Raw genomic sequence first — 14,493 nt, 5'->3', positions numbered from 1 at the left:
CTGAAATATTTCTTGGTTCCGCGCGTGCACGTTTCATGTTCGCAGCAACATACTTATCAGCTGCATCAGAGGCAGCTTGGAAAGGCGGCTCTCAAACACAGCCCGTATCTGACGAACTCTCAAATCTGGCAAGAAGCCCACTTCAAGGTTCACATTCTCCTAACACTGCCGTCGGAGTCGCATGTATATCACTTTCTATCATTTGCTTCCGTGTTGAGGATGTGAGAAGTTTATGATATGCGCGTGCTCTTTACTCTCGACACAGATGAAAGGGTTCGGTGAATGCACAAGGCATCGGTTGATGAGGGAAGTTGTGTATGAAGTTTACTTGTAATACGATAGGGCACCTTCAGAATTCCAGTACATCGATAACGGATAAGACCACTGGTGTTGTCAATGCAAGCACAATCAACTATTTGAGACTTCGTTACAACGAGGCTGTGTTAACATGGACGTCCGACTGCGTTGACGTAGGGGTTCGAGGGTGGGGTGTAGCTGTGGGGGACTGAACTAAATGAGGAGGGATCGGGTGGGGGTGGAGAAGGGGTGTGTGTGTGTTGGGGGGGGGGGGGGGGGGGGTGTGTTATTATAATGATAAAGGAATTACATACGGATTTGAGACCCATAGCTCAATAATGCTAATAATTATGCTGCCATAATGAGACGGGTGTTGTTCCCGCGTATGCAATGGCAATTTTTTAAGGGCGTATCCGGCATTTTCAAACGGGAGGAGTCCAAAATATCAAAATCATTTCTCAATTAATTTTACTGCCTCCAACAACATACTACATTATATTTGGTCCGGCCTTAGTTCTACCACTGTCGTAAGTCTATGTTAAGGCACTGAATATTAACCAAGGATCGGTATCTTGTCCAGAACTCAATTGGAGTATAAAGAATGACTGAAGTCACTAATTGTACCTATTCAATCCCGAACTATGTCATGAAGTCAATGTCCGATCCTGATCTAGATCGCCTCCATTTCAACACCTCGTTTACAACTAGTCTGACAAGTCTGTGTTTAGCCCCTCGCGTGATTCTGGGAGTAGCTAGAAGTTCACCCACATTCAACTCAGGGCCTGATGAAGAAGCTGGAATGACCTCTCATATCACTCCGTAAATATGTGGAATTCGTGATTAACATGAACAAGAATAATATATAGAATTGCTCGGGGTTAACTGTGGTATAGCCCATGTTGAGATACACAATCCTTCGTTACATCTCAGGTGGAACAGTTTATGTGTTTTAGGACTTCATTCTTTGAATCCCTCACACAAACGACCAATCATACATCGTCAAAGATTCTTCACACAAACGACCTATCATATGTCGTCTTACAGTCAAAGATTCCTCATACAAACGACCAATCATTCGTCGTCTAACAGTCAAAGATTCATCATACAAACGGGGGCACGGGTTGCCCAGTCGTCTAAGGCGCAGCAATTAGCTGTGCAGAGTTGCGTCCCTTGGTCACGCCAGAAACCTATGATTGTGGGTTCGAATCCCGGTTCACCTTGATTATGTTTCTAGGTTTGTCAGCACCATACCCGTGCTCGTGGGTTTCACCGAAGTGGTAAACGTCTGAGACCTGCATCACTTCGGGCTTTCCTCCCACATTAAGCTGACACGCCGTGATATAACTGTAGATATATACCAACTATGCGTGTGAGATTTGTTTAGATGAAATAGCATATACACCCCATCCTTTTCCCCAGCCTGCTACCAACTGAATAAGTTGTTTTCTGGTGAAACGTGGGAGGTATAGGTCGAGATAGTTTTATTTTATTTTATGAAACAAAGGTTGAGATGATTTTTGCTGACGACTAAGTAAAAATGAGGTACAACATTCAGGGTCTCGGGTGAAATAATGGGTCGGCCCATATCGCCATCTCGCATCAGTAACACTTAACTGTGGGGAGTTAGAATTGGCCCACAGCAACCCATGCAGTTCGTTCGGGGCGACTTAACTGAACGGGTGTTCAGGCTCGATGATTTGGTTGATTGCGTGTCATCTTACCCCGATGGAGTGGATCGTTGCTCATAATATCAATCACTGGTTTGCCATGACCAGGACTCGATTATTTACATGTCGACGTCCTATAGATGGAATATTGCCGAGTTTGGCGTAAAACAAACAAACAGTGACGCTCTATGCGTGTAATCTGTGAGTATGTGCTCTTGTGCTGATTCTCCTCGACGAGTCTCTTTAACTCGACAGACAATGGCGACTGAGTGGGGAACTAGGGAAATGGTAAGTGCTTGTGCACTTAGGGTTTTCCGGAAGTTTCAGACACTTACAACTGTCTTAGTCATCACTAATTTCCCCTCACAGACTGAAAAGGAACGAGGAAGATGGGCATTATCTACTCAACCCAATTGGATATAGAACGTCTGGACTTCGGGGTATTTTACAGAGTTCCTGCGAATGTAATGGTTCGGCGAAGGTTATCACACAGACGTATCCATTAGACTGCACGTGAACCGAATCAGTCACCCTCCGGCGTTGTTTACGTGAACGTCGACTTAAGACACGTGACCTCTGATCTTGCACGTGCAAGGAAAGTTTACCCTCGGGTTAGACAGGGCGATGGACAGTGAGAAAGTTCAATCTCTGACAGGTTTCGCTTACATGTGAAATGGTATTTTATACATAAAGGGATCGCACCCAAGTGTCTTTTGATATAAAATACGAGTTGAAAAATTATGGCCAGAAGTTAAAAACTCCGGGGCGTGTCGAGGAGAATTAAAATTTTATGGACGAGTGTCGAAAATTTGATACAAGACACAAGGTTTTATTTATTATCCCACAAACATTTTTTCAACTTTTTAAGTTTTTAAACAATAATAAGAAGAAAAATATTGATGTTTGTTACTTTTGCCGAATGTTATTGTCATTCAACGGCTGAAAATTAGGACGTTAGGCGGAAGTTTTAAAAATAAAATTATCTTCTGACATGTTGGCTTGTCTTGTAAAATAGCACCGTTTATATATTCATACGCAGTTAAGAGGCTTATGTGGGAATCGAATGATAATCGATTTGGTATGTTGACCAATCAGATTTCGGAACACGCTAACTATTAATTTACAATAACCAGTGTCTCGAGTGTAGACTAACATATAATCTCTGAAATGAACATATTTTACAGAAAAAAACAGTTGTTAAATTATAGTATTAAAATATAATGATAAGGAGCCCAGATACTTTCTTCATTTCTGATACTGCAGTTATCTAGACTTGCCAAACATTATAAACTTGCATGGGCTGTTTTGGATATATTTGTTTTAGGGTCTGTATGACAGACCATCTCGAGTGTAAAAAGTACATCTAACCAGCTTCCTCGACAGAGATTAGTGATGTAATTTGATTGTGACGTCATTGTAACCTATGATGTCACAATGGTCTTTAAAGTGCGTGTATTGTGGTGCAATTTCATTGTAGCGATATCTCCTTGGAAGCCAACTTAGGATTACAAATAACGGTACATATGGAACGCATTCTGTCACCTGACAAAAGGAATGGCAAGGACAACGTAAACTGGCAAGAATAGATACACCAGCCATGACCTATGTATTGGGCGGAGATGAGCTTCCAACTCTGATTCATCCAGCATTTGGGTTAGCTCCAAATAGAATTATGGTATGGTCATGACTTTACTCCCAAGAAAATTAGGTTCTCCGATATTAGATTGTTTGTTTGTTTGTTGTTTAACGCCGCGCTCAGCAATATTCCAGCTATATGACGGCGGTCTGTAAATAATCGAGTCTGGACCAGACAATTCAGTGATTGACAGCATGAGCATCGATCCATGCAATTGGGATCGATGACATGTATGAACCAAGTCAGCGAGCCTGACCACCCGATCCCGTTAGTCGCCTTTTACGACAAGCATAGTCGCCTTTTACGGCAAGCATGGGTTGCTGAAGACCTATTCTACCCCGGAATTTTCACGGGTCCCAATATTAGAAGTGGATCAATCAACAATATAGGTCCGAAGGAGCTCTTGCTTCGCATAGGCGGTGACCTGAAATGGGTCTAACGTCGTCTTCAAATTATTGACCTTGTATTGCGACGTACTAGTCCAGTCGTTTTATAGGGCTAGCCCATGCCACAGTTTAACATGTATATCACAGTCTCAGCCACAATATGTTAGGCGGAGACTACATTGATTCATCCAGTCATACATATACATGTACAAACAAACGCCCTGCTCTGAACAGGACTCCATACATCTCACGGCGTGATGTGGTTGGTAAAACCCTAAAGTGATGCAGGTCCCAGACGTTTACCTCTCTGATGAAACCTCAAAGCGCGGGTATGGTGCTGACAAACCAAGGGAAAAGATGAGTGAGTGAGTTGGGTTTAACGCCGCTTTTAACAGTATTCCAGTTATATCGCGGCGTGTCAGCTTAATGTCGGAGGAAAGCCCGAAGTGATGCAGGTCTCAGACGTTTACCACTTCGGTGAAACCCACGAGCACGGGTATGATGCTGACAAACCTAGAATCATAATCGGGGCGAACCGGGATTCGAACCCACAATCATAGGTTTCTGGCGTGCGCAGCTCAGCGAATCTGCACAGCGAATCGCGGAGCCTTAGGCGAATGGGCCACCCGTGCCCCCAGGGCGAAGATGAAGTTTATGGACACCAATATATTCCTTTGTTTGTTTGTTTGTTTAAAACCGCACTCACTGAGCAATATTCCAGCAATATGACGATGGTATGTAAATAATCGAGTGTGGACGAAACAAACCTGTGATCGATATTGTGAGCATACAATTGGGATACGACGACATGCATTCAAACAAGCCACCGAGCCAAGCATGTGTTGCTGTGAAAGACAAATATATGCACGTGTCTATATTAATAAGAAATATGTGGAGAAGACCAATGTAGCACTACTCTGCAACTGTCTTATTGCAAGCTGGGATATGTCATATGTATCACGTGCCGGGTCCTTTCAAAACTGGAAGTTAATGCTGGTAGACGAAGGTGAAGGTTAGAACATTCCAGTCGAAAATATTGCGAACAGGATGCGAAACTCTTTCTCAGAAACAAAACTAAATTTTACTGAAAGGTATTTACATATTTCGTCAGAAGTGATCGTTCTTCCCTTGCCTTTCCCCTTGGAAACACAGCCTGCCCACGCTAGGGTGTTTTCCTGGCCAACGTGATTCATGGAGACACGGAAACACCATATCATGGACAGCCCTGTGTTGGAGTATACATGAGCAGAGCTCCTGATAAGCTTTTGGTGTTGTGGGTATTTTACCCATGCATTTTAAAATCATTGGGTATTAGTAATTCTACCTGCGTATTCAAATTTCTGTTACCCACTAGTTTTTACACATGTGGGTATTTAAGTTAAATATTTAAAAACACTATTCATCTAGTCCCTGCAAACTGGTGTCGTGTGGGTTCGAGAGCTTTATAGGACTCAAATACCACGATACTTCCACAAGAAAGTGTGATGGCAAATGATCATGATGTAACTGTCATCGTGGAGTTTGGCAAGGTTGACGGAATGCCCCTTTATAATTTCAAAAAAAGTTGCTGATTTGCTAATCGAATACGCAGGGTTACTTCACAATATTTTGATGATACGCACAAGTTTTATTTTTGTAGCGTATCTGTAATGTTCGTTGCGTATTTGATACGCTTGGATTATATTTTACTGTGTATTTCTGCATTTCTGATGCGTATTACACGCAGATACGCAGCTTATCTGGAGCTCTGCATGAGAATACGCTGATAAAAGGGATCAGTGTCTCCTGCATATCTTTTTAAAGAGGATATTAACATTTTCTGTTATTGTTTATATTATATAGGAACTATTTTGATCACAGGTGTTGTGATCACATTCCCATCTCAGACCATGCATGTCGTATCCCAATTGCGTGGATCGATGCTCATGGTGTCAATCACTGGATTGTCTGGTCCAGAATCGATTATTTACACACGGCCGTCATACACCCGTGAAGATTCAGGTCTTCAGCAACCCATGCTTGCCGTTAAAGGCGACTATGCTTGTCGTAAGAGGCAACTAACGTGATCGAGTGGTTATGCTCGCTGACTTGGTTGATGCATGTCATCGTATCCCAATTGCGTGGATCGATGCTCATGATATCAATCACTGGATTGTCTGATCCAATCTCGATTATTTACAGACCGCCGTCCTATAGCTTGAATATTGCTGAGTGCAGCGTTAAACAACAAACAAATAAACAACAAACAAAAAACAGCTGGAATATTTCTGAAACCAAAACTATTTATTAGGAAAGTAGAATGACCAGAAATATTTAAGTTACACCGTCACCGTCCATAATTAAACTCCGATATACACATGTTGTCAAATATACATGCACATTTGTCCATATACACATACGTGTCATTATATATCCTTTATATTCACTTATATGTCTCATTTATATATTGACTGAATGCACAGTGTGTTTCGACCCCAGATAACTGTGCAATAAATGTCACGACAACCACCACATGGTAACCACGGTTAATTAGTGGCTGATTGCCCGACACGACCCCTGCACGTGATTCATTATGCAAATCTCGTTTGTTTATTAGATAATGACATCGCAATGGCTGTAAGTAGGGGGCGATAATTAGAAATCCGATTAAGATGATACGTGTTAGGTAAGTTTGCATCGGTAGTCGAGTTTATGACACTATGATATATTTACTCGAGTACTTTGGTATGTAACAAGGGAGTAGATATATATTATATGCAACCCCTGACGTAACACGGGACAATAAACAATCGGACAATGATCGTGACCCATAGATTTCGTAATATAATTAATAAATTATCCAACTAGAGAGACATGTGACAAATGTTATATTTGGATAACACTTTATCGGTAAAGTACAGATTCTAGTAATCGTTTGGGTTAAGTCCTATCCGGATTCGAACCCACACTGCCAGAGTGAGGCACCTAATTGCCAGCACACAAAGTCAGCGACCTAACCCACTCAGCCCCCTACAAAAAATGAAAGTGCAACAACTGGTAGTCTAGATCACGTACTTTGTGTACCCCTCTGACAAGTGTAAATTGGCACGACTCCCATGGCCGAAAGCTTTGAACACACAATGCCATTTAGAAAGTGGTCAAATGATAGGACTTAACTAGATACTAAGAAAGTGTTATCCCAAACATTTGACCATTTTCTAAATGGCATTGTGTGTTTATTAAAAGACATGTCTTGGCACTTCTGTCTGTGGATTTGGTAATAGCCGTTTCTTTCCAAGCATTACGTTGAGGTACACACCTTAAATTAATGTAAAAAACGGGAACTTGAAATACGTGCACGAGATTTTTGAAAACATCGACACAGCGTAACACGAATTCATAATTCAGTCGCATTTGTAAGTCTGAAAACTTCAACATCCACGCCATAGTATTTACATTAATATTTATCAATTATTTCTATGTGTATTTAACGCATCATTATATGACTGGTCTTGGAAATGACGCACCTAGAAATCATGCACGATTTATGTGTGCGGGCGGTAGATTCATTCGGTAATGTAGTGTTTATTTAAGGACTATGTAATGTTCTCGCATGCTAATCCGGGCATGTTGTCATGGACATATAGACACCTGTTTGAAGAGGTGGTCTATTTCAGTTAGACGTGATTCACGTACAAACGGAAAACAAAAATGACGTTCGATCGCACCTAAAATATCGTAATTCGCCACGTAGAAAATATGTTTGGTGAAGGTATTGTCATCAGCGGGTGCGTTGTGGGCTTAATCACGGCGGAAACTGCGGAAGGGAAACCCTACCTTTTGCGTTAGGTCATGTCTGGCAGGATGAAATGCACACATACATTGTTCCGTGTTCGTTGTTGTTCCTTGGGTCAAAAAGAGAGTGTGATTAATCTACCTTTAACAAGCGACACGGGTAATCTCCTTATTTGGACGGTTCTGAACAAACAGCGTTGTGCAATGTTTCATTATCTAACACGCTCGAGTGAACGTACTTTTTAACTTCCCACTTTCATATGAACAGCGATGGGCATGCGTGGAGTTTGTCAATGAATCGTCTTGGAATGACAAAAATGAACCCCATATCGGGGATTTAGTGAAATTACGCTTTATGAAATCAGGAAAGGTCATGAGATAATAGTTATTACAAATGACTTGACAGGAGCATTCGGACATTTTATGTCATACATGTGCATTCACGGATGACAGAACGCCAGTGTAAGGAGCTTGACGACAAAGCCATGCATATGAGCATAGGAGTGCTGGGTTTTACTGAGAAGTGCTGTGTCCGTTGTTGTCTGACGTCACAGACACGTTTAGTTGGATGTGGTGGAAAGGGCAAGTTTTTGCGTATTTACGGCACGCACCTGTCATTTCCTGATAGGCATTGTCGATTGGAATGCATAGCATATATAGGCGTATACACAAGTGTTATGGTATGGGCATTTAATAACGGATGTCATGTCGGCCTCAGTTGATTTGATTAAATGTACACCATTTCAAAATAAAATATAAAACTCAAAGAGGTGTGTGTTATGTAGTTCAAATGTCAATAATACAATTATGTAATATATTTATTATCAGGGATGGACAAGCTGATATGTGTCCAGAATATTTTTTGAGAGTGACAGAATATATAGATGTCTAGATAGATAACATCAACCAGAGACCATATAATCTATTATATGGTCTCTGCATCAACTTAATAAAGGATTAATAATAATAATAATAATATTTCTACTATTAATGATGATGATAATAATAATAATAATAATAATAATAATAATTAAAAAAGAAGAACAATTATAATAACGATAATAATAATGATATTAATGATAATGATATTAGGGATTCTGAATCACAACATCTCGAGACAAAGGAGTATGATGGAATAAAAACTTATATTATTATAAATAATGATGATGATGATGATGATATGGATTCTGAATAAAAACATCTCGAGAAAAAGGAGTATGAGGGAATAAAAACTTATATTATTATAAATAATGATGATGATGATGATGATGATAAAAATTAAATAAATAATGATGAGCGGAATAATCACTGATTTTCCCAACGTTGCATATTCTTGTGATACAGGAGCACTGTAGTTATTATACAGCTTGTTTGAAGTGCCTTTCACTGCGACACCAGGGCAACATCTTGTTTCCATGAGTGCATACTCAGATGACCTGCTTTCATCAAGTCGGAAACTTTTCGGAAATAATTTATAAATGACAATCAAGAAAAAGCTGGGTGAAGCTGATTGAGAAGGGAACATAAAACACAAAGCTTCAAATAAAGGAAAAGGTTTGGTCTAGGAAGCCCTTCAGAATATGACCCAACCCAGCTAATATTTCTCCGAGCGTTGTGCGACCACTAATTTATTGGCTGCACAGCACATGTGAAAACAGGGGAAGTATGAAGGGTTTGTTTGTGATGGTGGCTGCGTAATGCATTGCTTGACATGTACCCAATTACACAGGGACTCTGTCAGGCTTGTGTACTTAGGGTTTACAAAATATGTGAATGATTGACAAAAGTCTGGATCTTGTACAGCTGAGAACTAGAACAATGACCTAATGTGGATGATGGATGGGCTAGAATGTTTTCATAAGATTTGACACGTTTAAAAAAACTAACCGAAACGTCGAAAGACAAAGTGTTCACTAATATATTTGAATTTAAGATTATTTAATATGTTTTGAATTTAAGATTATTTAACTGTGGTTGACATGGTAAGTTAAATTCAATTTGTTTTGAGACTATTGATTTATTAACGTTGCGTAATGTTTGTGAGAAGTTAATCCTGTCGTCTGGTTGAACCCTGCTGTACCAGAATACAAAGAAAGGCCATAAAATATGAAAACTAGTTAGTGTCTTGATTTATGCCGCATTCTGCTGTATGACAGAGGTCTGTAAGTAATTAAAAATTCATATGGGCAATGATCCATGCCGTCAGGGTGGGATGACCACCTGGCCACCTGCCCGTCTGACCACCTGGTCCATGAGTCGACTCTTGCGACCAGATTAGCTTGCTGTCAACCTGGGTGCCCTTGTACAAAACAACCTTAGCGCCTCGACTGTCGTAAGTCTGTGTTAAGGTATTGGTGTTACGATCAACAGCACAACGGTGTGCCACAACGGCACCCTGTTCTAACCCAGAATCCCCATCGGCTGAAAGCAAGCAGTAGTAAGGATAGTAGTATTTTAACTTACACATGCACAAATCAGTATAGTGATCCCTATAGTGGCTGAATGCTTCTGTACACCAGTCCACAGTCCATAGTCAGCAATATTCCAGGTCTATCTCCCTAGTTCGAGTCTGGCCAGGCAAACCATTGATTCACAGTGGCAGTGATAACATGCAACCAACCCTAACCACCCTAACCAACCAATTGTAAGTCTTGTCCAGTCGTATGACAAGCATGGGTTCTGGGAACCTATTCACGCACTTTAACCAACCAATTGTAAGTCTTGTCCGGTCGTATGACAAGCATGGTCCGGGAACCTATATACACACTTTAACCATCCAATCGGAAGTCTAGTCCGGTCGTATGACAAGCATGGGTTCTGGGAACCTATTCACGCACTTTAACCAACCAATTGTAAGTCTTGTCCGGTCGTATGACAAGCATTGGTTCTGGGAACCTATATACACACTTTAACCATCCAATCGTAAGTCTAGTCCGGTCGTATGACAAGCATGGGTTCTGGGAACCTATTCACGCACTTTAACCAACCAATTGTAAGTCTTGTCCGGTCGTATGACAAGCATTGGTTCTGGGAACCTATATACACACTTTAACCATCCAATCGTAAGTCTTGTCCGGTCGTATGACAAGCATTGGTTCTGGGAACCTATATACACACTTTAACCATCCAATCGTAAGTCTAGTCCGGTCGTATGACAAACATGGGTTCTGGGAACCTATTCACGCACTTTAACCAACCAATTGTAAGTCTTGTCCGGTCGTATGACAAGCATTGGTTCTGGGAACCTATATACACACTTTAACCATCCAATCGTAAGTCTAGTCCGGTCGTATGACAAGCATGGGTTCTGGGAACCTATATACACACTTTAACCATCCAATCGTAAGTCTAGTCCGGTCGTATGACAAGCATGGGTTCTGGGAACCTATTCACGCACTTTAACCAACCAATTGTAAGTCTTGTCCGGTCGTATGACAAGCATTGGTTCTGGGAACCTATATACACACTTTAACCATCCAATCGTAAGTCTAGTCCGGTCGTATGACAAACATGGATACCAGGAATTTCATCTCCCCCTAAAATCCTCTTCGTCTTAAAAAGCCAAAAGAAACGTGAATACCATACATGTTGGTTAATATATGAAGACTTACTCATATTCAAGAGATATTAGATTGGTTGGATGCTCAAATTAACATACTGGTCTGTTGTGTGAACCGATGCTCATGAATGCATCACATGTGTGGTCATAGATCCATGACTCGAGATGCACCATTTGTATTTGCAGGACGCGCGTGAAAAGTTTGGAAATAACATGCAGCTTATCATGATAAGTGTAAAGTCATTTGTGGTAATACTTGACTGATATAACTCCATAATTCCAGCCTAGTTCGGCAAGGGTGGAAACTGGACTAGTCAGTTACCCCCCCCCCCCCTTGCCTGTAGAAACTGGACTTTTATAGTAAGTTAACCCCTTTGCCTGTAGAAACTGGACTTTTATAGTAAGTTAACCCCTTTGCCTGTAGAAACTGGACTTTTATAGTAAGTTAACCCCCTTGCCTGTGGAAACTGGACTTTTATAGTCAGTTAACCCCCTTGCCGGTGGAAACTGGAGTTTTATAGTCAGTTAACCCCCTTGTCAGTGGAAACTGGACTTTTAAAGTCAGTTAACCTCCTTGCCTGTGGAAACTGGAGTTTTATAGTCAATTAACCCCCTTGCCCGTGGAAGCTGGACTTTTATAGTCAGTTAACCCCCTTGCCTCGGGAAGATGCCACTTCTGGAAAGCAAGACTCCTTGTTGTTTTGGGTCAGAATGTAGGCCCCTGCCACTGTTATGTCGAAGCTGTACCATCTTTTAACGCCTTTTGGTATGACGAGGCCGGGGATCGAAACCCCGAACCTTCCGCTCTCCGGGCGGATGCTCTACCACTTGACCACGGAGGCTGTCCCTGACGACAAGACTGTAGATGCTCCCTGTTCAAGTATGTTTTTGAAAACCAAAAAGACAGTTAACCTCCTTGCCTGTGGAAACTGGAGTTTTATAGTCAATTAACCCCCTTGCCTGTGGAAACTGGACTTTTATAGTCAGTTAACCCCCTTGCCTCGGGAAGATGCCACTTCTGGAAAGCAAGACTCCTTGTTGTTGTGGGTCAGAATGTAGGCCCCCGCCGCTGCTATGTCGAAGCTGTCCGCTGTGTTCAAGATGGTAACTCTGTCATGCTTTTTCAGGCTGCTGATTGGAGCGCCCAAGGCCCAGACCTCGCAGCCAGGAATTACCAAGGGTGGAGCAGTTTACAGGTGTACCACCAATAGGAAAAACTATTGTCATGAAATACCTTTTGACGAAAGTGGTAAGTGTGTCTACAATACATCGATCTTAGGCCAGATTGATTAAGATCTTGTTTTATGAATATACCAACACGAAATATTGAAAAAATAAACCTTAAAATAGGTTTTCATCCTGTTTTTGATTAAGTAAATGCTTATGTAGCAGGGCATGGAGTCATCCCACAGATGACATCCTTACCTTGTCATCTTGCTGACGGGGTTAACCTCTTTGGTCATGTGAGTCCGACCTCTGATCAGAAGGTCCGTGGTTCGAATCCCATCACGGGACTCGGAAATTTAATGTCCGCTACACTTATATTGAACTTTATTGTGTTTTTGCTTCAACCTTCTTCAAAAGCTTCAGAATTTATTTCTATTCATTCCTGACAATATCATGTGTCCTGCATCTTGGTTTGATATGGGCTTGGTTGGGTCCTGGTATGAGTCAGTTATATGCAGGTATTTATCTAGAATTACTTTAAGCCCCCACATCTACAGCCAGTGTCAGTTAAAATTCCCAGATGGTAAGGAATACCTTCCCCTATTCATGTAATTGTAATTTGTGTTATGGCTTGGGAGAGGGGCTGTATGTATCTCTTTGATAACCGTACCAGTTAAAAGGAAGTGGTTTTAAAGCCTACTTTATCATTATTGCATTCAAGTTAAAATAACTCTGAATTTTAAAAATATGAACTATAAGAAATGTCTCAATGTTACGCAAAGTAACAATTATTTTCCAAATTTGCTTGCCAAGGGCTCTTATTTTGGAATTGTAGTTAAATCCCTTATTCCAGTGTACAGACCTGATGACAAGGTGAGGTGAGGTGAAATGGGGTTTAATGTCGCATCCAAGATTATTGCACTTACATAGCGACGTGCATGCATGGGTGTATGTGTGTGTGTGGCTGCTTTGTACAAGACCGGACTGATGCCGATTTATAGTGCTAGCTCACTGAGATACCATGCCGCAGTTTAACATGAATACCCCACTCAGACACAGTATACTGACTCCGAGCCGACCAGTCCTTGCTTTAACCCCTTAATGCTGAGCGCCAGACAGGATAACAACAAGTACCATCTTTTAACGTCTTTTGGTATGACGTGGCCGGGGATCGAAACCCCGGACCTTCCGCTCTCCGGGCGGACGCTCTACCACAAGACCACAAGACCACAGAGGCGGTCCCTGACGACAAGACTGTAGTTGCTCCCTGTTCAAGTATGTTTTTGAAAACCAATGAGACAATGTCTACGTTTGATATTATATTTGTTATCTGTGATTATATATTACCATTATTTACATTTTTGACATTTTTCTGTTTGCTTTTTCAGGAAATAATTTAAAATATGTAGCTAGGACCCAAGACTATAGAGAGATAGACGACAAGTCTAACCAGTGGTTTGGAGCCACTGTACGGAGCTCGGGACAAAATGGAGTCATTGTGGTAAGTTACGAGTTTCTGTTTCCATCAAAAGTCTACTCATCCACTTGTTTTCCTTTCAGCCTTGTTACGATGGTTTGATGATGTCAAGCCTCAAACTTTTTATCCAAGGAGCCACCTGGCTCCTTAAAACTTTTTTAAAGGAGCCAAATAGAATTTCAAGGAGCCGAGGCATAATGTAGGGATCCAAAAGGGATCCAAAAGGGATCCAAAATCCCAATTTGCATTTGGGATGTGTTATATGACTTCAAAGTGATACGACACAAGTATAAGTGAAGACAAAATTCTTTGCGACATCAGACTCAAGCTATATATACATTATGGGCAGATATTGACAAATTAGTCCCTTCATAGTTAAGATACTGGATCATGTTTGTAGACATTAGGGGGCATGGATGGCCCAGTCGTCTAAGTTGCCGCACTTCACTGTGCAGAGTTTTGTTCCTTGGGCACGCCCAGGAACTCCTACTGACACTCTTCATCACATCTGACAAAAATACACATTTTGC

General features: G+C 41.3%; 1 protein-coding gene across 3 annotated transcripts in view; it reads left to right on the top strand.

The window, feature by feature from the left end:
- Positions 1–14,493, top strand: part of LOC124117120 (integrin alpha pat-2-like) — a 118,987-nt gene that overhangs the window by 3,272 nt on the left and 101,222 nt on the right. For all 3 annotated transcript variants that reach the window (XM_046478852.2, XM_048388791.1, XM_048388787.1), the window contains exons 2-3: positions 12,447–12,568; positions 13,875–13,987. In XM_046478852.2, the coding sequence (XP_046334808.2) occupies positions 12,447–12,568; positions 13,875–13,987 (235 nt within the window). The remainder of the gene's footprint in view (positions 1–12,446; positions 12,569–13,874; positions 13,988–14,493) is intronic.

This window comes from Haliotis rufescens, unplaced genomic scaffold (genome assembly GCF_023055435.1).
Source record: "Haliotis rufescens isolate VD_foot unplaced genomic scaffold, xgHalRufe1.0.p SCAF_10, whole genome shotgun sequence".
Taxonomy (NCBI): domain Eukaryota; kingdom Metazoa; phylum Mollusca; class Gastropoda; order Lepetellida; family Haliotidae; genus Haliotis; species Haliotis rufescens.
The sequence above is the reverse complement of the archived record's forward strand: the minus strand, read 5'-3'. Positions and strand labels throughout refer to the sequence as shown.